This window comes from Ostrea edulis, chromosome 8 (genome assembly GCF_947568905.1).
Source record: "Ostrea edulis chromosome 8, xbOstEdul1.1, whole genome shotgun sequence".
In the NCBI taxonomy this organism is placed as follows: domain Eukaryota; kingdom Metazoa; phylum Mollusca; class Bivalvia; order Ostreida; family Ostreidae; genus Ostrea; species Ostrea edulis.
In genome coordinates this window covers 21,207,114-21,233,064 of record NC_079171.1, presented here as the reverse complement: position 1 = coordinate 21,233,064, position 25,951 = coordinate 21,207,114, and the positions used below count along the sequence as shown (strand labels likewise).

Sequence of the window (25,951 nt, the reverse complement as noted above, 5' to 3'; positions counted from 1 at the left end):
ATAACTAGAGGCTAGAGGTGTTGGGAAATAGGATTACAGTGTCCATCACAAATTCAGACACAGAGAAAAAACACTAGGTAATATTGAAAACAAAATGGGAATTCATAGTTGTATATATGTATAGCAATGCCCCAGTCCATACAATAGTAGAATGCACGTTCACTGTGTAAAAGTCATTACTAGAACACGGAAGTGAAATTAAGGTTTGGTCTTTCAATATGTGTATCCGGAATAAAATATAAAGACGCTTCAGAACAAAAGCAACTGGTACCTACATATAACTGTAAATCAGATGTAAACAATGGTAACCAAAGCTATAGGAAACTGTACATAATACATCCATCAAAATGTATGCAGGATGTTTCTTTTGAGGAGTTAGTTTTCTATTTGAAAACAAGATAAAAAATACCATGAACAGTGACAGTTTACTAAGGTATTATCAGCCGTCATCAAGCTGTGATACACCATGTTTTACGTCGTACGAATAAAGGGTCTAAGCTTTAGGCTGTTTATTACACTAATAGTTTATTTAATAGCTATAAAACATCTCTTATGATGACTGGTTTCACTATAGAAAGAGTGATACCAGGTCTCTAATATAATGAGTCATACTTGATTTGAGGTGCTTTAACGAGCCATTAAATAAAAGTTCGCTGTAACCAACTACCCCTAAACTGAAAAGAGGTAGATAGAGAAAACAACAGCTCTCTGTGTACTATGATACTTAACGGTCAGGCTTGGAAAAGTCGGGCTCGGAATGTATCTAGCTATTACGTAAACCGGGCTTTATTGTTGTACATTACGAAAGCGCCCGAGGTTAGTTTGGGTGCACATCAGTATATAGGGCGGTGATAAGCGATGTTTCGACAGTTCACAGTCGGGACTCAAACGAGAAAGATCCCTACTGAAACGGTACGGCAAGAATAAAGCTTACCCTGATTATTATATTTAGTATACGGTGATATTGTTACTGAGGAATTCAAACATACTTTAAAAACAAACTTCCGGGTATTTCAGCGTAAAATCTGAGTGTTCAACAATGTAAGTTTGGGGGTATCTGTAGAAAAATCCTGATTCTTAATCTAAAACATACTTGTATCGAAATCATATATGTTCAAGGTAAAATACAACCATGTTTGATTAAAGTTTCATTACCAATAACATAGCCAGAGGTTGGGGTTCTGAAAAAGAAGTAGTCTATATCGCAAATCCTGACACACACACACACACACACAGAGAGAGAGAGAGAGAGAGAGAGAGAGAGAGAGAGAGAGAGAGAGAATGAACGCTCAGTAATATTGAAAACAAGAAGGAAAATCATAGTTATACATACTATAGCAATGACCAAGTCTAGTCAATAAGAGAATGCACGTCCACTGTGTGAAAGCCATTGCTGGAATATGGGAATGAAAGTTAGGTTTGCTCTTTCAATATGTGTATCCAGAAAAAACCGGAAAGTCGCTTCAGAACAAAAGCAACTTGTACCCTACTTCAAAATTGCATCAGAGATGTCTTTAAACAATTATAATATCAAAGATAATAATCGCTGTTTCAGACCAGTGTGTATAATGGCTTGTTGATAACAAACTCTCTATTCATCTTTGGAAAAAACACCCAATGTATCTTAGAAAGCTTAGAAACACGTAATAAGGTTCATTGCAATAGCAATGAATATATTGATGTTGCTGTAGACGGTTTTCAATCTGGTGAGAGCATAAAAGTTAACAATATACTTCGTTTTCTTTATATAACCAGACATGATTTATGTCATCATGCTCAGTAGTATTGTGGGTGGTTCGCTACATCTAATGTACTTGTAACTTACAAACACATATGGCTATTTGCATATCCAGTGGTATTTTCCCATAAGAGATTGAAATATTATCTATGTGAGCTACTAGGTTAACAACCGCGCAAGCGCGGATAATCGCAATATACAAATTATAAATCAACAAATAAAGATAGCGAACAGTGATCAATCATAACTCCTATAAAAAATACAAAATTAAGAGCCAAGTAAACACAGACCCCTGGACATACCAAAGGTGGTGTCAGGTGCTTAGGAGGAGTAAGGATCCCCTATAGACTGATTATATTTGCAGTGAGTTCCATATCAGGTAAGCGGAGTTATACGTAGTGCCGTGAACCTTTTATCTTGATCAGGTAAACAAAATAATCCATAATTGAAATCAGTATGCAAAGATCTGCAGACAGCAGATAATTTTGCATAATGGAAAAACGTTATATATGACAATTTAGTTTATTATAAAATTCTCGAATCTAATTAGTCGAGAAGCATATCAAAAAACATATTGTTACCCTCTGAGAACAGAAACACGCGGCCCGGGGTGATAGTATCTAGCAACGGGTAACAGTACTTGACATTATAAAAAGTTATCACATGCATCAAATTAATGCGCGCATGGTTCGCCGTAGATTGTTAGACAACGGCGTTTGAGCGTTTGTAATAAACACGAATACCCCCATCGATATACAAAATATCACAAGACAGTGATTGATCAAACGTCAACAGACGTATGTCTTTCTACTTTGATGTTTATATAACATTCAGTATAATAAAACACATATTGTATGTAGTTGAGGGTAACATTGAAAATGTTCACCCCTCGAGAGACCATTGTCAACCTCGGCGTCTTAATGAGGAGTAAACATAATTATGTATTGGGCGCACATGTAACAATTTAAAATATTGAGAACAAATACGGATTCAGAATAAGATGATCTGTTTAAAAGAAATCGATATATGAACCCTGTATAGAGTAACAGACCGGGTTATTATTCAAATGATGGATTCTACTTGTATTGAATAATGATAATTACTTTGAAAATATAATTGGATCAACCAAACATACTGACTCACTAAGCATGGAACCGTTACATTAGCATTAGTTATCTGTAATTGTGGGTTATTGTGAAACGAAATACTGCGTTCAACTGTTCCATTGTGTACTATTAAATATACATCCCAACATTCTCTAAGTCAAAATTTTTGAAGATTTATTTTATTAAACTTGATAACTGTTTATAACAATTTTAGCTACTCCAAATCAACATGCCACTTAAAAGTAAAACCTATAAGACCTTTCTGTTAATCTTCTGTTGCTACAGAGGCAGCATTCCCATTATTGTACTGCACTTATAAATTACTTATTGGACAGTGTCCCATTATTTTGACTTACTGGACACAGCAGAGGGTTACTAATGGCTGACTGACAGCTGGATATTGAATCTTGGATAACAAAGGATGACATCAAAGAAATGCTAATCAGTTTTGCAAACAACAATATTAATACCCAATCTAACTCAAACAGAATGATGAAATTTGCATATGTATTCTAATTCAAATTTCAAAAGCACTAATTCCCATATATTTAGGTATATACACCTGGACAATATTGAGCAAACCCCTGAATGTTCATCTGGATATTATTTACATGGAGGAATTTCAGAAATGAATCACTGAAATAAAGAAACCCAGAATTGAATCACCAAAATAAAGAAACCAATCGCCCAAAGTACAATTACTTCTGATGTTTGTGTACAACGATGACGTTATCGACATATTAATTACTAATATACAGTCTAAGAAATTCAAATACATCTTTTGCTATTTTCAGCATCAGCGAATGATTGATTGTATATTGTTTAACGTTCCTCTCGAGAAAATTTCACTCATATGGAGACGTCACTATTACCAGTGAAGAGCTGCAAAATTTAGGCCTATGATCGGCACTTTCGGCCTTTCAGCAGGGAGGGGTCTTTATATTGCCACACCTGCTATGACATCGGACCTCGGTTTTTGCGGTCTCATCCGAGCGGTCCGCCCCATTTAGTCGCCTCTTACGACAAGCAAGAGGTACTGAGGACCTATTCAAACCCGGATCCCAACGGAAGAAATGAATAATTAGATCAAATCTTATCATCGGAATCTTGATAACAAAGATTTTATAAGTGCAATTGTTATGCCGAATAGTTGACCAAAAACGGTTGTTTAGAATTTCAGATTTACTGCGAATGTATATTTAAAGGTAGTTTCTGTTCAGTTCAACAAATTAAGGGCATAATTAAGATTACACGTACTTTCTTCTCATCAAACACACTAGTCAATAAACACAATTCACTATTTGAAAGACAAATACAAAAAAACACTACATTGTAAATAATGGTCCGATTTCTTGGACATTGCCAGATACATTTTAGTGCAACCTAAATTTTGTAACTCGGCTCAAGGTGCTGTAGACCTTACCACTTCTTTACAAACAGATGTAAGGTTCAGCGCTAGCAACAAATAATTCGTAGAATGTTTACATATTACGCGTTTAAATGCATAATTCCTGTAAAATTGACCTTTCTACCGTCGGACAGTGGAGTATGTAAAATAGAAAACGCCCAAAATATCACTAGAAATACAAACTAATGTCAACAAATATATTTCACACTATTCAAAAATTCCTACACGCATACAGTATATCACTGATCATAACATACAATACAGGTCAAAAACACGGTGTCACGCAGAATGAAAGCGTGAGCCTAAAAAAAAGTCGGTGGCTTTGAAAGTGCGGTTTCTGTGTATTCTATAGTAGTTGCGTGGACCTTCCAAATTCCAAAATAAATATACATGTACCTACGTGTCCACAACCGGGAAATCAAACTATTGGCAATAATAGTAGTAGCGTCAAGTGATTTGTTACAGCGTCAAATTAAAGCGAACCCTAAATATCGTGAATCGCCATCCATTCAATGTTAAAGTGGCTGCATTCATTGTCCACTTTAATGATAAATTTTATGAACTCGACAGTAACTTCATTTTAGTATGAAAACAACCAGTCACGCAGTTCAAGCTTTTCCAACTTGCAGTTGTAAATGAAATCAAATATCATTATTTTAGAGTTGCGGGTCTTTTTAATACACATTTTTCCTTGGGTCGCGACCAAGCAAGCGTCACCTGATAGACGTGTACCTCGTGTGTAACAATATAGAAATTAGGAAATAGGTACATGTAGTGAATAAAATGTCAAGTTAGTTTTCCTTGCTAACTAGATAGATTAAATGATTTTACTGCCTGTTAGATTGATAATGGTGAAACAACTTTCCATGTTATCTGATTAATTCTTTTAGACTTTTACATTACTCATTGTGTAGAATTAATCGCACTCACATTCAAAATGCACTTCTCTGTCGATTAATATAATCTTCATTATTAATACACAAAGTTGAACCCATTATTTTGTCAAAGTTAAAGTTGCTAAATATTGCTCAATCAAAAAAAAAGGGGGGGGGGTTAAAAAATGAATTTCTTGATATTCTGTTCATCACGTTGAATGATATGAAAAAACTTGATAGCTATATGCATCAACTACTGAAAGTTTAGTTTTGATATAAACTTATTAATTTATCACATTTTGAAATACGAAATTAATGATTTCTACGACTCAAATAGATGAAAATATATTGTCGCAGCCAATTACCCCGATACAAGGTCTTTCATGCAAATACCATCAACACTTTGCTTCACGAAAAAAGGCAAGATAATATCATAAAAAAAATTATTAATTATAAACATGGACGAAAACCAAGTAAAGGCGTTGAACCTGGCCTTAGATACCATATTGTCAATATAACTGGCCAAGCCGGTTGTGGAAAGACTTACAAATGCACAGATATGATTAAAAACCCCAGAGCGTTCCACGGTTTGGGAGGTAATTTTTCATGGAAATCCGAAAGAACCATGAAAGAACCATTGACACTGCTCCACATAACATTCGTTTTTCAAAAGGTGTGACTCTATATAAACAAAAAAATTCATCCGGCCTTTTCATGTGCTCAGATCCAAATTTGATCATAAAAAATGAAATAGTATATTATTATTTCTTTGAGTACATGTACTTTATAAAAAGAATCAAAACTTTATACTATAAGTAATCAAATACCATGCCATCAAGTAGCACTTGTGCATGTATCACACACATATATGTTTCTTGTCTACAGTGTGCATAATAATGATAATAATTATTAAAAACAACTACCCTCCTCCAATCCCCATATCCTTTTAGACCATAATCAAACCTTGTTCTGTTTTGATCTAACCTTCAACTCTACATTTTGTCAACACCATTATGCTCCAAATCATAATCAAGTCAGTGTCTACAATAAGATTGATTGGTTTTTCTTTTACGTCCTGCTGAAAAATTTTCACTCATATTAAGACGTCACCAGCTTTAGGTGAAGTACAAAAAAATTTAGACAAATGCTTAGTGCTCAGGACCGTAGCAGTGAGGGTTATTTATCGTGCCAACTCTTGTCGCGACACGAGACCTCCGTTTTAAAGGTCATATCCGAAAGACCCATGATTCTCACTTCTAAATGCCGAGCGTTTGGTGAACGAGCAATCACTGCCTATTTTAACGTCTTAGGTTTGACGCGGTCGTGGCACAAGCGGGGCTCGAACTCATGACCTTCCAGTTACGAAGCGAAAGCTCAATGATAACTAAAGATATTTGAATGAAAGGTGAAGATAACGAACAGTTATCAATCTCATAACTCCTACAAGCAATACAAATTAAAGAGATGGGCAAACACGGATACACCAGAGGTGGGGCCAGGTGCCTAGGAGGAGTAAACGTCCCCTGTCGACCGGTCACACCCGCCGTGAGCCCTATATCTTGATCAGGAAAATGGATTTATCCGTAGTCAAAATCGGTTTGTAAAGAACGGACTATCACTGATATGAAACACCTCAGACAGCATTTGACCTAATGACAAGTTGTTTAGGCAATCTACATCGTTACAACGACCATACAATTTTGATCAGTATCCTGTCTCGATTGAAAAATTAATCATACGCAAAACAAGCTCGTGTGTATCGAATCATTTGAAAGACAAACACCATATACAAGTGACATTTGAATATTGCTGGATAAATTGACGATGGAGAACCTGGTCATTCGGTTTGTTGAGTTGTTAGTTTGCCGTTCATATCTATGTTCAATAAAATATCTACATGTATGTATGAAGCAGATGTGGAATACTCTGTGGTGTATTTCATTTTGAGTTTACTGGGATATATGGAATCGACATATGAAAATGATTATTGCTCATAGATAAAATATCGATATATCTAAATGTCGAGTTGAAGGCCTCTCAGTTAGAAGAAAGTCTGCTTCACAAGAATATAAAAAGTCAGTTTACAAAATAGCACAGTTCGTGCCCATGGAATTCCAACAGATTGTTGGTAGACCTGGTCTCTTAAGACTACGAAGATATTGTAAATGAGGATCTCCGTCACCTTTTTAATATCAACTGCAGAGTACTTGTGCGTATAATCAGAGTGGTGTTTAAATTCTTAGATTCTTTGAATGACTATCACTAGATATGATTATTTCCTTTTTCTATTTTTGTTGAAGCATCTATCTATGATGTCAAAAAGCGTAGTCTTTAATTTATGATAAGGAATGGTCATGTAAAGTGTTGAAACAGTCAAACGTTTTAATGTTGTTGATTTAAGAAAAAAATTGCGATTTCAAATATACTAAAAGTGTTTAGAATCTTTAGAATCCACATTTAATTTACACCACTTCTGACATGTGTAGTCCTACAGTACGTTTGAAGTTTCTCCTTCACAGTTGTCAATATTTTCGTAAGGAGATATGCGGTTAGTAGAACACTTACTGGATCCAGCAATGTATCTTTGTTATGTTTTTGTGAAGATTAGGAATCCAGTATAGGTACAGTCACTGATATTCACTCCTCTCACTGACGGGGATATTAAATGTGTCTAAAACTGAGCATGATTTTGAAGAACTTCATTCCTTGAAAGGGCAGTTGGAATATAAGTACGATTACCAAATGTGGAATGGAATTAATGCCAAATTCATTTAAAATACGGTTGTAATAACGAGTCTTACAAACAAAGAGAGTGTCGTTACAATCTTTGTCAACTTGAACCAAAACATATTCCTCATATACATGTACCTTATATGATTTTTGTATCACTTCTGATATACTAAACACAGAAGGATAGATGGTATGCGCTTTTTGATGTGTGAAATACATGATTTTGATATTCCTCTTATGCTCTGTATCCATCCTGACAAGGTATCAATCTCTTCCCTCTATATTTAGCACATCGTCTGACATACCTTTTGACAGAATTCATAATAGAGATGAAGGTTTGTCGCTAATTGAAAGCCCGAGGTTCTTCGACTTTGGGACCTTTCTAAAATAAGTGATTCAGGTCCTCATTCATGCTGTAAAGACTTGGATTAAAATGTAAGTGACAGACAGTAACTCTGACAGTTTACCAAATCCATTTATTAAAGAAAAATATACAAAGTAATAAAATGTAAAAAAGAAAAAAAAGAAAGAAATAAAATCAAACTTCGTTTGCATCTTTTAAACAAGAAATCTTCAGTGACAACAGATACAATACGATGGAGTGAGCTGTTAGATATACTGTATTCAGGGTTATTTTCCCCCCGTGTTATTTTCGCCTTTCTACACGTGCAGACAGTTTCGCCCCATTTTAAATTCGCCCAGACATAGTTGTGTTAAAAGAGATATGAGAGAAAACAGTTTCACCAACGCTTAAATTTGCCCAGTGACAACGTGGGCGAAACGGACGAAAATAAAACGGGGGCGAATATTACCCTGTATACAGTAGATAACAGAGAATGGAAAATATCCAGAAATTACGTGTGATTATAAATAAAACTGCAAACACTATTGGTTTCAATACATAATAATTAACAGAACAAACTCGTTTCTATCCAAAATTAAAAACATGTAAATTCTAAGATGTGTAGTTTTTGTCACAGATAGGATAAACAATAGAATATATGCTGTGGACATGTGATGATGTTCATGAGTTTCAAGTTCACTTAGAAAATAGAATAGATTCTTAACAATTTGTACCAAAAATATATTATATGCATATACGAAATACTCTTTTCCTTTGGTTGAAGTACTTTATTTATATAGCAAGATGTACTGAGAAATCACTGAGCATTAGTTTTGCAATATCCTATTTATAAGCTTTTATGAAACATAAAAATGGTGATAATGAAAAGTTTGATACTCAATAGAACAAACGAGTCGTAATCATTCCATCTCTCTCTCTCTCTCTCTCTCTCTCTCTCTCTCTCTCTCTGTCTTAACAATGTATGTATCCCTATATGAGTTTGCTACTCTTATTTGTACATGTGTTTAGACGGTTAACAACAAAAATAATACGAATAAAAAACAAATAAAATTTGATACAGGGAACTGGTAAACTGAAGAAAGGTAGTAAAAAGTGTTGAGCCTACATTGTTGTCTCAACCTAGCCCTAAAGGATCACAAACTAACTGAAAATGAATTAACACAAAGATCGATGTCTCAACACGAATATGATTGACATGACCTTGTTGTTCTGGATAAGAGCAAGGTCACAGGGTCATAGGTCATGGTATGATATGAAAGATTTTGCCATAATAAATCTATATGTGTATACAAAATTGTATCTTAAATAGTTCAGGAGATACTGAATAAAACAGATTTTTATCAGAAGTAGGTCAAATATCCAAGTCAAGTTCACAAGGTTAAACACCAAAGTATAAGGTTTTGCCATAGAAAACCAATATACAAAATATAAAAGCTTTACTATAAATAGTTCCGGAGATATTGATTAGGTCAGATTTTTTAAGAAGTAGGTCAAGGTCACCAAGTCAAATACAATTGTATCATCAGGTCTTGTCATCAAAAATCTATATTAAAAAATGATAGGATCATATATATTTCAAAACCTTTCATTTTATACTATGTCCTTTAACCTTATGACGTAGCCTGATAAATATCTTGGTACCAAGATATTTATCAGGCTTCGTCATAAGGTCATAGTATAAAATGAAAGGTTTCGAAATATATATAGTAATGGATAGGTGATTTTTTTTTTCCAAATTCAAGGTCAAAAGGTGTTTATATGAATTAAACGGTTTTGTCATAAAAAATAAAGATATGAAAGATCTTCTTTAATCGTTCAGGGCATATTGAATAGACCAGATGTTTATTTTAAAAAGGACAAACTTCCAGGTCAATGTCACAAGATCCTACATCACTGCATCGCATGGAAAATCTTTCCGTAAAGAATACATATACAGAATAATACAGCCCTAACTTAAATAGTTCAAGGGATATTTATAAAGATGTTTCCTATATATTAGCATGTAACATTTTAATCCTCTATGTGGCCCCACCCTACTCCCAGGAGCCATACTTTTAATAAACTTGAATTTACACTACTGTAAATGAAGAAGCTTTCTTGTAAACTTAGGGGGCCTCCGTGGCTTAGTGGTTAGAGCATCGCGCTCAAAATCACACGGCCTCTCACCTCTGTCGGCACGGGTTCTAATCCCACTCGCGTCGGTAAGTGCGAAAGTTTCCCAGTTTACTTTCGGAAGGTCGGTGGTTTCTTCCCAAGTACATTATATCTGGGTTCTCTCTTCCACCAATAAAAACTGGGCACCACCAGATAACTGAAAAATTGTTGAGTGTGGTGGAAAACATCAAAAAATCAATGATGTAAACTTGATTTTTTTTCTCCCCCTGTGGTTCTTGAGAGATATTTTAAACGTATTTCTTCAGTATACTTAAATGTAAAACTATGATCCCCTATTGCAGCCCCATCCCACTCTCGGGGGCTATGATTTTAACAAACCTGAATCTGTCCTATGGCAAAAAGCTTCCATGTAAATTTGAAGTCTTTTGATCCATTGGTTCTTGAGAGGAAAAAAATATCCTATATATTCAAATGTAAAACTTTGATCTCCTATAATGGCCCCACCCAAATCCCTGGGATATGATTTCAACAAATTTAAATCTGCACTTTGTCAAGAAACTGTCATGTAAATTTGAACTCTGCTAGACCAGTTGTTCTTGAGAAGATTTTCAAATGTCCCATCTTATTTTTGCATTTTCGTGATTATCCCCTCTTTGAAGGGGACATCGCCCTTTATTTGAACAAACCTGAATATCCTTTACCTAAGGAAAATCTGTACGAAGTTTGATTGAAAAAAAAATGACCCAGTGGTTCTGGAGAAGATGAAGATATAAAAAGTTTACAACGATGACGCCAACGACATACAACAGACAGATTTTTATCAGAAAAGCTCAATTGAACATTCGGCTCAGGTGACCTAACAATTTAATTCTGAACATGAATTTCATCATAATGAGAACTGTTTAGTTGGCTTTCATTGATTACCAGATACACATTTCCATTTTCTTCTGATGCATCATTGCTGGTATTTGTGACTGGGGTAACACTTTTTGCATTTGCATCATTCTCGTATGTTTTGCTATCTTCATTACCACTGTCCATGATTTCATATAATCCAATTTCCTGTGTCTCTAGGTTTTCTGGTCTTTTTCCTAAATGCACATGTGAATCCGGAAGTGAATGGTCTTTACCCGGAAGTGAATGATCTTGACGATTTGCATTTGTGCGTTCTTTTTCTACAAAAGTAACATCTTTCTCATTTCAATATCCCACGTTGTATGCCAAAAATTATCAAATTTAAATAAAAGGCTTTGATTGCAGTACGTACAATGATATAATGTTAGTATGCACATCAGCTGTGTGCAAGCAGACGGAAACTAACAGATACGAATACTTACAGGCCGTTCAATGAATGAAACTACAAAATTTTAGCTTTCATAATCTACTTATTCAGATCAAGTATTTTATTTAGACACTATATATTCAGTTATCGAACAATGTCTCGTGAAACAGGTTAATCCTAATCGCCAAAAGTGGGATTATCAAAAATTGGGAGATTATCACTTTTGGGGGACTGTTCGACAGGGGCCCGTGATTGTCCATCTTTATATTTTGTATTATTTATAAAAGTTATGAGATTGGTCACTGTTCGTTATCTTCAACTTTTACTATTTTATGTAAATAAAAAAGGAAATAAACCCGGCATGTGTTTCCTGTTACCGGTTTAATTAAACCCTTTAAAGATATATAATTTGCAATTACATAATCCAGTACGAAATTCACCAATTTTCCTCACAAATCTATTATTTTTCTACATATTCCTACTACCCATAGAAATTATTACTAAAAACAATAATGGGAGAAAAAACAAATTTACAGACACTATAACATATACACGTGTGGGGTATATGTATAACAATTTTAAGGACAATATGTTGGTGACACAACATATAATTCAGTTATCACATGCTTTCTCTTGAAGGAATACAAGTTCAGTTTGCATTTTAGCTGGGTTGGTTCATCTTTGACCTATTTTTAAGCTAAAATAGACCAAACAGTTTTCCGGGCTTTTTTTCATTACTGATACAGATAGTGCACTGATATTTAATCAACGGCTTTCTTTCGGAGGAATAAAAGTTCAGGTTGCATTTCAGTTGGATTGGTCCATCATTGACCTACTTTTTGGAAGAAATGGGTCAAACAGTTTTCCGGGCATTTTTCATTACAAATATAGATATTGCGCTGAAATTTAGCCATGGGATTCTGCTTGGAGGAATACAAGTTCGGTTTGCATTTCAGCTGCATTGGCCTCCGTGGCTGAGTGGTTAGAGCATCGCGCTCAAAATCACATGGCCTCTCACCTCTGGTCGGCGCGGGTTCGAATCCCGCAAGCGCCGGTAAATGAGAAAGTTTTCCAGTTTACTTTCGGAAGGTCGGTGGTCTCTTCCCGGCTACATTGTATCTGGGTTCTCTCTTCCACCAATAAAAACTGGGCGCCACCAAATAACTGAAAAATTGTTGAGTGTGGCGAAAAATATTAAATAAATCAATCAGCTGGATTGGTTCTTCCTTGACCTACGTTTGGGCTAAAAATAGGTCAAACAGCTTTTCGGACTTTATCTCATTACGGATACAGATATTGGTGTACCATGACCCACTTAGAGGCTTTTCTATTCAGAATGTGTGTTGTATCGATTCAGGGTGCACACATTGTTTGCAGGTTGAATTTCACTCTCCGACGGGCGTATATTGTACCGTTTGCGGTACTGTTGTTGTAATCATATTCTTACTGTTATTGAGAGAAATATTTTTCCTATATATTCCTATATAAAACTTTGATCCCCTAGTGTAGTCCAATCCTATACCAGGGGACCATGATTCGAACAAACTTCTGTATGCAGTACATGGTGATGCTTGCATATCAATATCAGAAACCATGGCTCTGCTGTTCTAGAATTTTTTTCTATTTATTCACGTAAAAGATTCCCTATTGTGGATCCACCTTCACAAGATGAGCAAACGTGAAACTGCACTACCTGGAAATTTTGACTGAACGATATCTTCTTGTATTTTGAAAACATAATCCTCCATACAGATTCGAGATTCGGAATTGAAAATTTATAGCTTTTTGAATTTGTCTTTCGACATTGCAATATATCTACACCTATTATTTAATCCTGTGATAAAATGCAATAGAGAAATTTGAATGATATAACTGCAAAGATCGAATCACTATAAATCTGTTAGGCGTATGAACACTGTCGAACATGTCTTTTGCATTTAGGCCCACAGGAACGCTTCAACCGGTAATTTTATAAAAATAATAGTAGGAGTCTTATACCATACCATACAACTTACTAATACAATTATTATTACCCTTTAATATGTTTACGGTGTGACCGTTGAGACGAGCGATGATCCATGACATCTTACAACACGACTTGAGCCAATTCATTTAACGCGGTAAATATAACGCGGTTGTTGTAAACAGTGCCTTGTGACGTCATCATTAATTGCAATTGTTTTTCTTTCAATTCAAGCAATTATCCACAACAAAACGTACGAAGGTATGGGAAAGTTTGTCTGAAATTTAAAATCATTTGTGGTGCTTTTCAAACTATTTATTTGTTTTATCTACAGGGTTGTCAATGAAGTATACCGCACTGACGGTAACATTTTTCCGGAAGCATTATGGGTAATCCCCATAATATTTTAGCTGATGAAGAGCAAATCACTTTACTTAATTGCGTAATCTCGTCACGTCGCTTCGCGACGCGAGCTTCGCTCGCTATTAGGGAATGATATAAGACCCCAACTATTATCATTACAGATAAAATTACCATCCAGTTCTTGCACTCGGCCCATGTACGTGTGCCGAATAAAAACAAAGCTTTGTTGTCCATTCTCATCTAATTCGATGCCAGATAAGTTGATCTTACCTCTTATATGTGGTCAATATCACCGAACAAACACAAAAAATTAATCCAAGTGCAGAATTTTTCAACAATTCTTCTTTCAGTAATTGTACTTTCAATTTCTTGAAACGACAACATGGCCGAATAGCACTTGCACTGTCTATACCTATGTTCTTTACAATTAGATAAATTTGATTTGTTTAAACCCAGTTCAGATTGAAAGCTTTGTTATTAAGTTGATTTTTATGATATGTATTGAAAATCAACTCATTGGACTATTGAATTTTTTCAGAATTGCGTACTCTTTTCTTTTACGTTATGACATCACATTTTGCTTTCCATGGCTGTTCCGTTAACCGCTACTTACCCAAAGAATTAGGCGGGAGATTTGAGATATATATGAAAAACGCACACATTTAAAAAGGTTTTCAAAATATAAGCAATGAATTATCCAACTGATCAAAGTGAAATCTTACCATACGTAATTCTGCTTTCTTTTCTTTCATCTTTTTGTGCTTTGGAACTGTCATCTCTTTTTCTTCTCAGTCTTGAATGTATAAGTTTAAAACATAGTATACATGTACACCCAGAGTGAGACGTACAGCAATCTCTTCGTAAGGGTATGGCAATTCTCTCTTTACTCAAAAGCGCGGGAAAACCATATTACGTACAACTATGATTTATACCCAAGATGTGTTTGCGAAACACTCGCCCCCACTCCCACCCCCGTGACAAAAAACCCCAACAATAATCAAGATCAATGGGTCTTGTTAAAAGGAATACACATATGAAATATCAAAACTCTATCACTCACCATTCTAAAGATGGGGTCAAATTTAAATTTTTGGTCAAAAGTTTGAAATTAGGGTCAAATTCCGAGGTCAAAGTAAAAAATCATGGTATCAAATCACAGTTCTTTTCATAAGAAATCTATATACAAAGTAAGAAAGCCCCACATTTAATAATTCAAGAGATATTTATTACATTAGCTTTTTGTTAAAACTACAAAAGAAGGGTCTAGTCATACGGAATGCACACATGAAATATGAAACTCACCATTAAATATACCTTCCCCCATGACAAAAAGCATCTATCTGATAACGATCGAAGCACTTCAATCTGCATCGGTAATATGCGTATTACATTTGATTAACGGCAAAATGAACAAGAGAACATTTCACGTTAGACTAGGGAACTTGTGAGATACCCCACGTCTTTATCTAAAATGCGTACCTGAGTGTAACGACTCCGACAACTACTACAATTACAACCAAGATGCTCGTTCCCACTCCAGCACCAATGGCGGTTCCGTGGTCTTCTGGTGAAGTCTCATAGAGACCTGAAGTTTAAATCTCAGATTGTCCAGGTGTATGTAACATGTGATATAAAACTTAATATGGAGATTATCTGCGGTTTCTTGTAAAGGATAAGTTTCACTTTCATAAATATGCATATATAGTATAAATATGTATACCGGGTATTCAAAATATGATTGAAAATAGGGTATTTTCCTACATGTATCAAACACATATATACCAATCTTTTCTTCATAATTATATAATAACTCCATCTAAACAAGTACAATCTTTTCAGATTCATATATGTAAGAAACGAAAATAAAACGTCATACCTTTGCTCTTGCAGTTCAAATGTTTACCTGTAGCAATCCGATACATGTTATAATAACTACAAGTAGTAGTTCAATATGTTATCGGACTGCACGATGACAAAATCAGACAGCAATTTGAAAACGAAGCGTAGATTGCAACATAGGTTTACTATTTCCAGAAATGTTACAATATAGAAAAATAACTTTCAGGTTGGTTGTATATTGTTTAATATGGTGGCTGATTTGTGTCACTTTACAATTTGTCGCCTTTTCGAGACGAAAAAACGACAGAACAAAACGACGACAAAACGATAATTAGCGACTTTTCGCCCTGAAATTACGAAAAGACGACAGAACGAGAAGTCAAAAATACGACAAATTACACGCGAAAAGACGACAAAGAAAACTCGCAATTTAGCGACCTAATTTATCGTCTTTTCGCTTAAACGAACGAAAAGTCGACAAAACGATGATTAGCGACTTTTCGTCTCGAAATAACGAAAAGACAAAATACAGATTTTCCTGTTATTTTGCTGATTTTTAGGAATTCAATATGAAATCTGCTGTGTTTTCGATGATTATTAATTACATTTACTAAATGGAAATCTCTAAAACTTAAATTATAGTTTTATTTGTCGCCTTTTTGCCTACATTTTGTCGTCTTCTCGACATTCGTTTTGTCGTCTTTTCGTTATTTCGGGGTTTTGTCCTCTTTTCTTTTTGTCGTCCTTTCGCTTCGAAAAGACGACAAATTGTAAAGTGGCACAAATCAGCCACCATAGTTGAACGTCCCTATCGAGGATCTTTCAGGTATATGGAGACGTCACCATTGCGGTTGAAGGGCTGTAAAATTTAGTCATGTGTGCGGCACCTATGGCTTTTCAACAGATAGGTATCTTTATCGCGCCACTCCTGCTGTGACACGCAGCTTTGTTTATACGGTCTCATCCGAAGGACCACCCCATTTAGTCGCTTCTTACGACAAGCAAGGGATACTGAGGACCTATTCTAACCCTGATCCCCACGGGGCCAGATATGTCGGAGAAAAGACAAACAGTTCATTAATGGACAGAAACTTACATCGCCATAAATAATACATTTATTTACTAAAATGCACATTAACGTGTACAAAGTTATCGCGAATGAAAAAGAAAGAAGAATGCATAAAGTTTTGAGAAGCATTAATTAGATATTTTAGTATGTAAGGTTACCTGAAACGTTTGTGTATTGTTCTTACCTTGTGTACATTTGTCGCCCGTATAGTCTCTAGTACACCCGTCAATACAGGACCCATTGTTTACGTAACACGTCCCGTTATAACAATAAGGACTACACTCCTCCTCACAGGACGGGCCGTAGAACGTTGGACTGCATTCTTTAAAAATAAAAGAACTGGTCTGAAAATATGGTATATATTACTCCTTAATTTGTCCAATTACATACAGTCCTGGCCCAGAATATGAGTTTCAAAAGACGAAGCTTAGGATAATTTAACTTTAAGTAAGTTGTAGTAAACTGAACATTCCACACCATGACACACAAAATAGGTTGTAAAAATAAGTAACTCTTCCATGAAACAGGGAGCAGATTTCTCGTAAGGAGTAAGGCCTTTGGACACAGTGAGACAGTTCGTACATGTGTACACATGTACTTAAGGAGGTATGCCACACCAGATAAATTTGATATGGATGAAAAGTGGAGGATTTGTACAACTATACTTTGAAATTGAAATTTTCAGATTTACATTATATAGTAAAAAATGCAGTTTTAATGGAAAGCAATCTGAAAAAAAAATTAAAACCACTGCTGGACTCGAACACACGATCTACATTTCAGCAGTCGACGTGCTTTTTTTCTCTCTCTTTTTAGTTTACGCGTTAACCGACTGAGCTACTCAGTTGGGCGAGAAATTATTAAATGATTGCTGATATTTATATTTTCATCCATGTTTTAAAAGGAAGTCAGTCATTATGACGATGTAGAGTACATTCTTAATAAACAATTTGAAAACGAAGCAAGTGAAACATTGTGTTAATTGTAATATCTCCAGGGCAGCCATTTCCATCAACATTATTCCTGTTCAAAATATTTACTGGTCTTAATTTGCGATTCACCAGTCTAATGGTTCAGTTTGTTTGTTTAAAGTACCACAAATTTAGACCCATATTTATCGCTCAAGGACGTAGCAGTGATAGTTTTTTAATATGCCAACTCCTATCGCGACAAAGGACCTCCGTTTCTAAGTAAAGTATATAAGCCTCAAACTGTCCATTCTGTAAGAGAAAGAACTGATCGAGGCCCGTAGGGCGTACATAAAACAGTACATCGTTTATTCTAAGAATGGACATGCTCAGGTACATATGTAAACCTATTGACAATGATATTATGAATAAAGGTATTTTTGAATAGTCTGACAATATAACCAGTCTTGAGTGGAGGTCTGTTTCTTTTGTTTTCTTATTGGATAGTGTCAGGTAAGTAATCTTGCTCTGTAGCTTTTATATTCACTCACTATGTAGTACTGAGCCATATCAACATGTCGTCCTCTGATGGGGAGACCATTTTCATTGCACAATCAAAATTTAAGGATTTTAATGAAAGTACTGCGAATATTATCTTAATGACTGTTATATTCTGAATATTAAGGGTGGGGAAGTTATTGGAGGGCGAGAAAGTTATTAAGCCAAATTTGATCTGAAAAGCATTGTGTTTTCGAATATTTGGATGAGAAAATAATTAACGCCGGCCAAAAGAACCCAATACGGCCATCTCGTGAAATGAAATGAAATTATTCATGAAAGCGAAAATGATTAATTGATTGATTGATTGATTGATTGTATCTTGCTTAATGTCTCGCTCGAGAATTTTTCACTCAAATGGAGACGTCACCAAGACCGGTAAAGGGCTTCGAATTTAGGCCTATGCTCGGCGCTTACGGTCATTGAGCAGTGATGGTTCTTTAGCATGCCACACCTACTGTGACACGGGTCATCCGTTTTTAAGGTCATCTCCGAGGACCCGTGACATTCACACCTGATGCCGAGCGCTTGGCGATATAACTGTCACTAACTGTTTTAACGACTTAGGTCTGTCGCGGCCGGGATTCGAACCCCGACCTTCCGCATGCAAGGCGAAAGCTCTAACCTCTCGGACACCGCGGCGAAAATGATAATTTAGAATTAGGACTTGCTAATAAAGAAAACATTTAAAAAAGCGTTGTGACGAAGTTTCGGAATGTGCCTCTGGATCTAGCGAAATTCAAATACAAGATGGAAATATGTCTTTCAAATTTAAGATTTGATGCGATATATTAATTAATGGCCAATGGAATGCTTTTAAGATGTGAATCTTAAAGTTGGAGCAGAGAATTCTACTAAGGGGAAATATCGTTTTAAGTGTTTCAGTGGTTTTTCCGATATCTGTGTTGATTCTTACTTGTAGGAAAATTGAATTTGTATCTCTGTGACAAATGTATTGCCTTTCTCTTATTTTCAGTCTACCTTAGACGTCTAAAAAGTTATTTGGTTTCCATTGCACTGTCCAATAAGTTGACAACTACTGTCCATTATTTAAAAAAACGGACAGTACCTGTCCTTTCTTTAAAATATTGGACAGCATTTGTCAATTTATTGGGCACCTAAAGGTAATCTTTTCACTATAAGTAGACTTTATTCTATATAAAAGTCTAAAAAGCCAAAGAATTGCGTAACGAAAATGTTTCAAGGTCATATAAAACGAACCGTCACTTTCACTTCTAAATGCCGAGTGTATTACCTATGTTGACATGCAAGTCTTAGGTTTGACGCGGCCATTGCACGAGCGGGACGTCAATAATTCGTTGATTGTATATTGTTTAACGTTTCTCTCGAGAATTTTTAACTCATATGTATACGTCACTAAGGCCGGTGAAGGGCTTCAAATTTAGGCCTTTCCTCGGCGCTTACGGTCATTCAGCAGTTATGGTTCTTTCGCGTGCAACACCTACTGTGACATGGGTCCTCGAAGAGGACCCGTGACATTCACATCTGAGGCCGATCGTTTAGCGATGGAACTGTCCCTGTAGTTAGAAGTAATATTATGTATACATATGATTTAAAACTGCAGGGAATGAAAATCACTTCGTTGTAAGTATAAATTTATCATAAACATGTTCGCTATAACCGTGTTTTACAGTATTGATTTTCTCAATATTTCATTAAATTTTGTTTCAATTGCAGCTTAGAAAGAAAATTATCTGTATCAACGACATTTAGTGCTCCGTATGAGAAAATCAGAACATCAGTAGATATAGAAATCTTATTGGACATTTAATATTACAGTTCATAAATACATAATAAACAGTGCATATGGAACATGAAGCTGACATGTACCAGCTAAACCTTTTTAATGAATCATACCTCTACATTTTTCTCCTTGCCATCCCCTTTTACACATACAATTCCCTGTCATGCGCTCACAGTTTGAAATACAGCCAACGCTGCAGACATCGTAACATTCGATTCCATATTTTCCATCGATACAGCCATTATCACAACTCCCAGAATTCCTGTTACATCCGTTTTTACAGCCTGGGTTGCATGTCCACTTACATTTATCTTTGTAATATCCTATTTCGCAACCATCAGTGCATGAACCAGTTACATTATTACACAGGTTCCCTTTACAATATACGCTACATGCATTTGAGCAATTGGGTCTAAAGAAAGATACGCCACACTATGTAAATAGCATGACACATTCTGTATATATCATTTGACATATTCTGTAAATATCAATGATACGTATACACACACACACACACACACACACACACACACACACACACACACACATATATATATATATATATATATATATATATATATATGATGTAATGAAAGCGCTAAAGCTTTACGGAGGATTTCTGTGTTTTCTTTTCATATTTTTTACATATTAGTATCCGATTACTGAGAGTATTTCAATTTTGGATATATATATATATATATATATATATATATATATATATATATATATATATATATTTATATATATATATACCTTCTTAATTCTTAAATACCTGCAAGGAGGTCAATTACAACATAAGGTAAATAGGCAAAGCTTATTTGAACGTTCACAAGTTTACTTACTGTCACAGAGATCTCCCGTCCAGTTTGTTTTACAGCCCCCAATACAATGTCCGTTGTGTGCATCACATGTTCCTGACTTACAGTAAGGACTGCATGTTCTGTTACAGAATAGACCGTGATACCCAGCATTACAGTCACTACACGCTCCAGTGACCCTGTCACAAGTCCAGGGACTACACTGGGGGTCACACTGGTGTTCACATGTGTATCCATAACGAAAGTCAGCACACCCCGTGGTACATGTACCGTTTCCTTGTTCACACGTGCTTCCTATGCAGTGTTGGCTACACTTTGACTTACACGTGTTTCCCCAGTACCCCGTGATACAGCCATTGGTGCAGTATTCATTAAATGGATCGCATGCAGCATTTACACAGGTATCACTACAAGCTGTCAAAATTCCAATGTCATGATATTAAGAATAAATTGTTACTTTATCTATCTTTGAGTGCTATGTATATTACTACCATTATGTTTATTGATTCGCGTTGAGTTTAGATAGATTACATTTCTTTTATCTTGTTTTTTTTTTTTTTTTGTTAATTGTTCTGTCCGTCTATAGTGATGCACTAGCACCTCTACTTCAATGTGATGCATTGTGTGTAGTGGTCAAGTATAAATGATGTAAATTTCAGATACTTACGACACGCCCCACTAATGATGTCACATGTTGAACAACCTTGACAACGTGAACATGATTCTCCATATCTCCCTACACTGCAGCCTAAACAATACAAGGAAATTCATCATATTGTCAATACTCTAAATGAAACTTAATATCGTATTGCATAACTAGCATGTTGTAAAAAAAATATGTTGGTGTAAGAGGAAAAGGACGCTTCCGAACTGTTCTCATAAGTGATTCGAAATGTTTATATTTATTTTTACATGGTGACTAACAATCCTACAAAACATAAACAAATTCCGTTTAGCGGTGGGGGACAAAACACATGGTACGAGCCTTGTTTACATAACAAAGAATTGTGAGTGCTGAATCTCACTTATACCTCAACAACTGACTTTGGTTGACCATTAGAAATGCTTTAGTTAAGCATTGTAAACAATAAAAATGGAAATAAAAGGCTCACGGTGGTTGTGGCCAGTCAGCAGAGATATTACATCCTCCTAGGCTTCCGATCCCACCTCTGTTATGCCCAAGGGTCCATGTTCAGTGGCGGATTTAAGATAAAATTCTCAAATTTAAAGTAAATCGTGGTATCTTGTTTAGAAAATGTTTTAAACGGTCAAAAAAGCAATAATTTCTTCCAGTCCCGGAGAAGGAAATGACAAAATCTTTTGATTTCTAGAATTACTTTATTGGGAGAACGTCTCTTTCAAAAACCCTCAAAATTTGCATCATTTTATTAATTTCACCTTATTAAAAAATGATAGAAAATAGTACAAATGACTAAATAGGAGACATATTTTAAGCCCTATAAAATCTGTTAAATACAGGAGCTTCCGGGGCTTTGCCACCTGCCCCCCCCCCCCCCCTCCCCGCTCCCCCAGGGCTTCGCCCTGGACCCACTAGGGGTCGCCTTATAAAGTAGCGAACTCGTAACCGCAATTCCTGGATCCGTCCCTGATGTTTGCCCTCCTTTTATATGTCTAGAGGATTTATGAGATTGATTACTGTTCATTATCTTCACTTTCGCATCTTAACCTAATTATACCTTGCATGTTGACATTGTCGAATCAAAATTAAAAGCTAGATCTTTTCGTACATTCACCTAATGAAATCGCAGTGGATATCACGTTTTGGTGACTCGATACAATACATCTAACCATGTTACTGATTTCATCAATCACAGCATGGCCAACTCAAAAACATTTCAATATCTTTAAAACTTCCATATATATTTTGAGTTTTTGTTTGCACAATGAGCTATCGTATATTTAGATATGGAGTAATATTTTGATAATATGTTAATAAATGCAACATTGTGCAAAATATCCGGATTTTTCTGAATGCTTTTCAAATTTGATTATTTTTGAAAATAAATAATTTTCTAATTATCACATGTACCAATACGGGAACATATTATAAAGTGATCCCCCTCTTTAACTATCTGATTTCACGTGATAAAGCCTTCTACACACACCATATTTCTGGATGATTGATTAGATATTGTTTAACGTCCCTCTCGAGAATATTTCACTCATATGGAGACGTCATCATTGCCGGTGAATGGCTGCAAAATATAGGCCTATGTTTGGCGCTTACGGCTTTTGAGCAGGGAGGTATCTTTATCGTGCCACACCTGCTGTGACACGGGACCTCGGTTTTTGCGTTCTCATCCGAAGGACCGCCCCATTTTGTCGCCTCGTACGACAAGCAAGGGATACTGAGGACCTATTCTAACCGGATCCCCACGAGACTTTCCGGATGAAAGCACGGTCATAAAATAACATACGTATATGCATATGAAAGCGGAATCACAACAGCATAGAAATTGTATCGAATAACAAACATACTGAGATTTACCGGGGGTGAAAATCTGAAGAGATTTTTAATCTGAAGAGATTTCTTGGTGGGAAGTCGGACATACTGTGCCCAGAATCAGACCGGAAGTTGCATGTAATTACAATATAGAGGCTGTACACCGAATGTGCACAGAGAGGATCAGTTTTAGCGCCAAAATATACATCGAGTCGGACTTTTACTGAAAGAAACTATTTCAAATCTGACACTTGTGAAAGAACCATTATTATCAGACCCGTTTTTATCCGGGTTACAAAATGTATGTCTTTTATTTCATGTGTTTCCGTATTCTGGCATTTTAGCGCCAACTCTCCTTTGTCAGTCGTACGTTTTCGTGACCGTTGTATTCTACAGTATGTTATAATCAGTATTATTCGTATGAGTAAACATTGTGTCATCATTATCGGTTTAGGTGATTTATTATCGGGTTCGTTTAACAAAACAACTGCTGTTTCGATTTGTGTATAACACTATCATGTTTATTTGTTTCTTATTGTAGATTTTACGGGTTTCATGGTCGACGAAGTTAAAAAAAGAGAGTAGATATTATAATAAGCAATGAATTTTGAATAGAACAGCAAGGTAATGGATCTTGAAGAATTATATTGGTATAAACTTTATTCATTTTTTACAACGTTAAACATGATAACTTCACTTATTCAAGCATTTGTTGTATTAAAATTAGTTCAAAGAAAATCTCACACGAAATAAGAAAAGTTCACAATTGACACCCACACAAATGTACGCAGTGTGATACTCTCAAACGTTCACAGTGGCATTTATACATCCAAATAGCATGTCCTGCTTATGTGAAATTTCAGTGTAGTAGCAAAGAATGACAAAATGGGGGACGGGGTAAGGGTCATGAGCATTTGCATTACCATGGATTTACTAATGAAATTTGAACAAAAGTATTGTACGGAATATACACCCCCCCCACCCCCCTGTGAAACACAAATTCTTTATTATAAATTGTCATGTAGTAAATTTACACCAACACCTTTGCTGTTTCACGGTGAGAGCATGTGTTTACAGACCAAAACACGGCGAAAATGCTCATTCTTTGATCAATTGCAAATGAGGTTAAGCTATGAAAAATGAAGATTAACATTTTTTTACTCAATATTGTAAAATAATTTGACGAATTAAATGGTCATATATTTATATCAATAAGCGTTTTAAAATATATGATGTTTTAAAGCCTGAATTCAAAGAACATATTTTCTACCCCGAATCACAAGGAGTTGTAATTTAGGGGCAATTAATCAATTAACACTAGTATTAAAATTAACAATCGATTACTAATGAATTCTTAATTTCTACTTTGCACTGAAAAAATCTCATTAGCATAACTGTAGAGTTGTTTTTTTTAATATACGAGTTACGAGTTAAAATGTAGCGGGTATCCAGAGTTACGATCGTGATTCTTTCCCCGTGCCAGTCTGTACCAAAACCACACAATTGTTTTATTGTTTGCAGAGCTGCAACACTATCTTGCAATTCCCGCTCAGAGGGTACATCAGCAAGGGAATTCTCATTTGCATGATATTGTCGACCTCCGTCCTCCCTTTACAGATTTTTCGCATTTGAGAAGAAGTAAACGATGTTTAACGGATAATTATAGCCGATGAATGGACTTTATAATTATTTCCAATTCACCATGACGATGAGAGCTCTAAACGGTAGGGTCCTAATTATCATATAATATCGAACTTTTCAAGCGATGTGCACAGCAGATAGAAAAGAAAACCAAGATGGCGGCGTGGTATACCTTGTGAATAGTTTTTTTACAGGAAGATATTTTTTTATTGCACAGGTTTAAAACGTCGAGAGCCTGTGTTATTAAACTATATATGTCAATTTGAATTTTTTTAGAGTTCACGTTACCATAAACTTCTATTTCACAAATCTCCAGCACAGCTCCAATCTCTTGATACTTATTATCTTCGGGGGCATCATACGTGGTCTCCACGATGACGTATCTCGACGTCTCTTTACAAGGAATGTCAATCACGGCTGGAGGCGTGGCCGGGGCTGTTGTGTTGTCCTTGTAACAGCGTTTTCTCTGTGACGTTAAGGTTGTAGTGGAGTCCGTCGATCTGTTTGATACATCTAAGTAGAACTGGCGAAATCGGTATGGAGTCCAAATAGCTGTGTAAAAAAAATTATTTTGTATCTCACATCGTTTATCATGTAGTAAACAGTCATTAGTTGATCATGTCCAAGTCGCGATCGTTCCTGTATATTTTTTTTCTAAAAGAAATCCCCAAATACCAGATAATTCTTTAAGCCACCTAGACACATAAACATTCAATTGATTATTAGTTACACTGTTGTATTAACTTAACATATATAACAACGTACGAGATCGTAGAAAGAGAAGAATTGTGAAAATTTACATGTAAAATACACTGCATCATATTAATCTATGGAGACACCGCCTTACCACCATTTCTGTAGTATATTTTCACAGATTTCAAACTATATTCGCCCCCAAGGTCCACTTGCAACCAAGCTATGTTGTGTCCTAGAGCTGTATGTGAG

The 25,951-nt window shown here is 35.6% G+C and overlaps 1 protein-coding gene across 1 annotated transcript in view; it reads right to left on the bottom strand.

Annotated features, from left to right (window-relative positions):
• Positions 1-8,313: 8,313 nt before the first annotated feature.
• The window catches only part of LOC130049456 (uncharacterized), a 30,658-nt gene continuing 13,020 nt past the window's right edge, over positions 8,314-25,951 (bottom strand). Inside the window, exons 2-9 of the mRNA XM_056147142.1 lie at positions 25,854-25,951; positions 25,295-25,558; positions 21,569-21,649; positions 20,926-21,315; positions 17,037-17,174; positions 15,424-15,529; positions 14,667-14,737; positions 8,314-11,511 (exon numbers count right to left, since the gene is read on the bottom strand). The exon at positions 25,854-25,951 is cut by the window's right edge and continues 115 nt beyond it. Coding sequence (XP_056003117.1) covers positions 11,201-11,511; positions 14,667-14,737; positions 15,424-15,529; positions 17,037-17,174; positions 20,926-21,315; positions 21,569-21,649; positions 25,295-25,558; positions 25,854-25,951 — 1,459 coding nt within the window. The 3' untranslated portion in view covers positions 8,314-11,200. The remainder of the gene's footprint in view (positions 11,512-14,666; positions 14,738-15,423; positions 15,530-17,036; positions 17,175-20,925; positions 21,316-21,568; positions 21,650-25,294; positions 25,559-25,853) is intronic.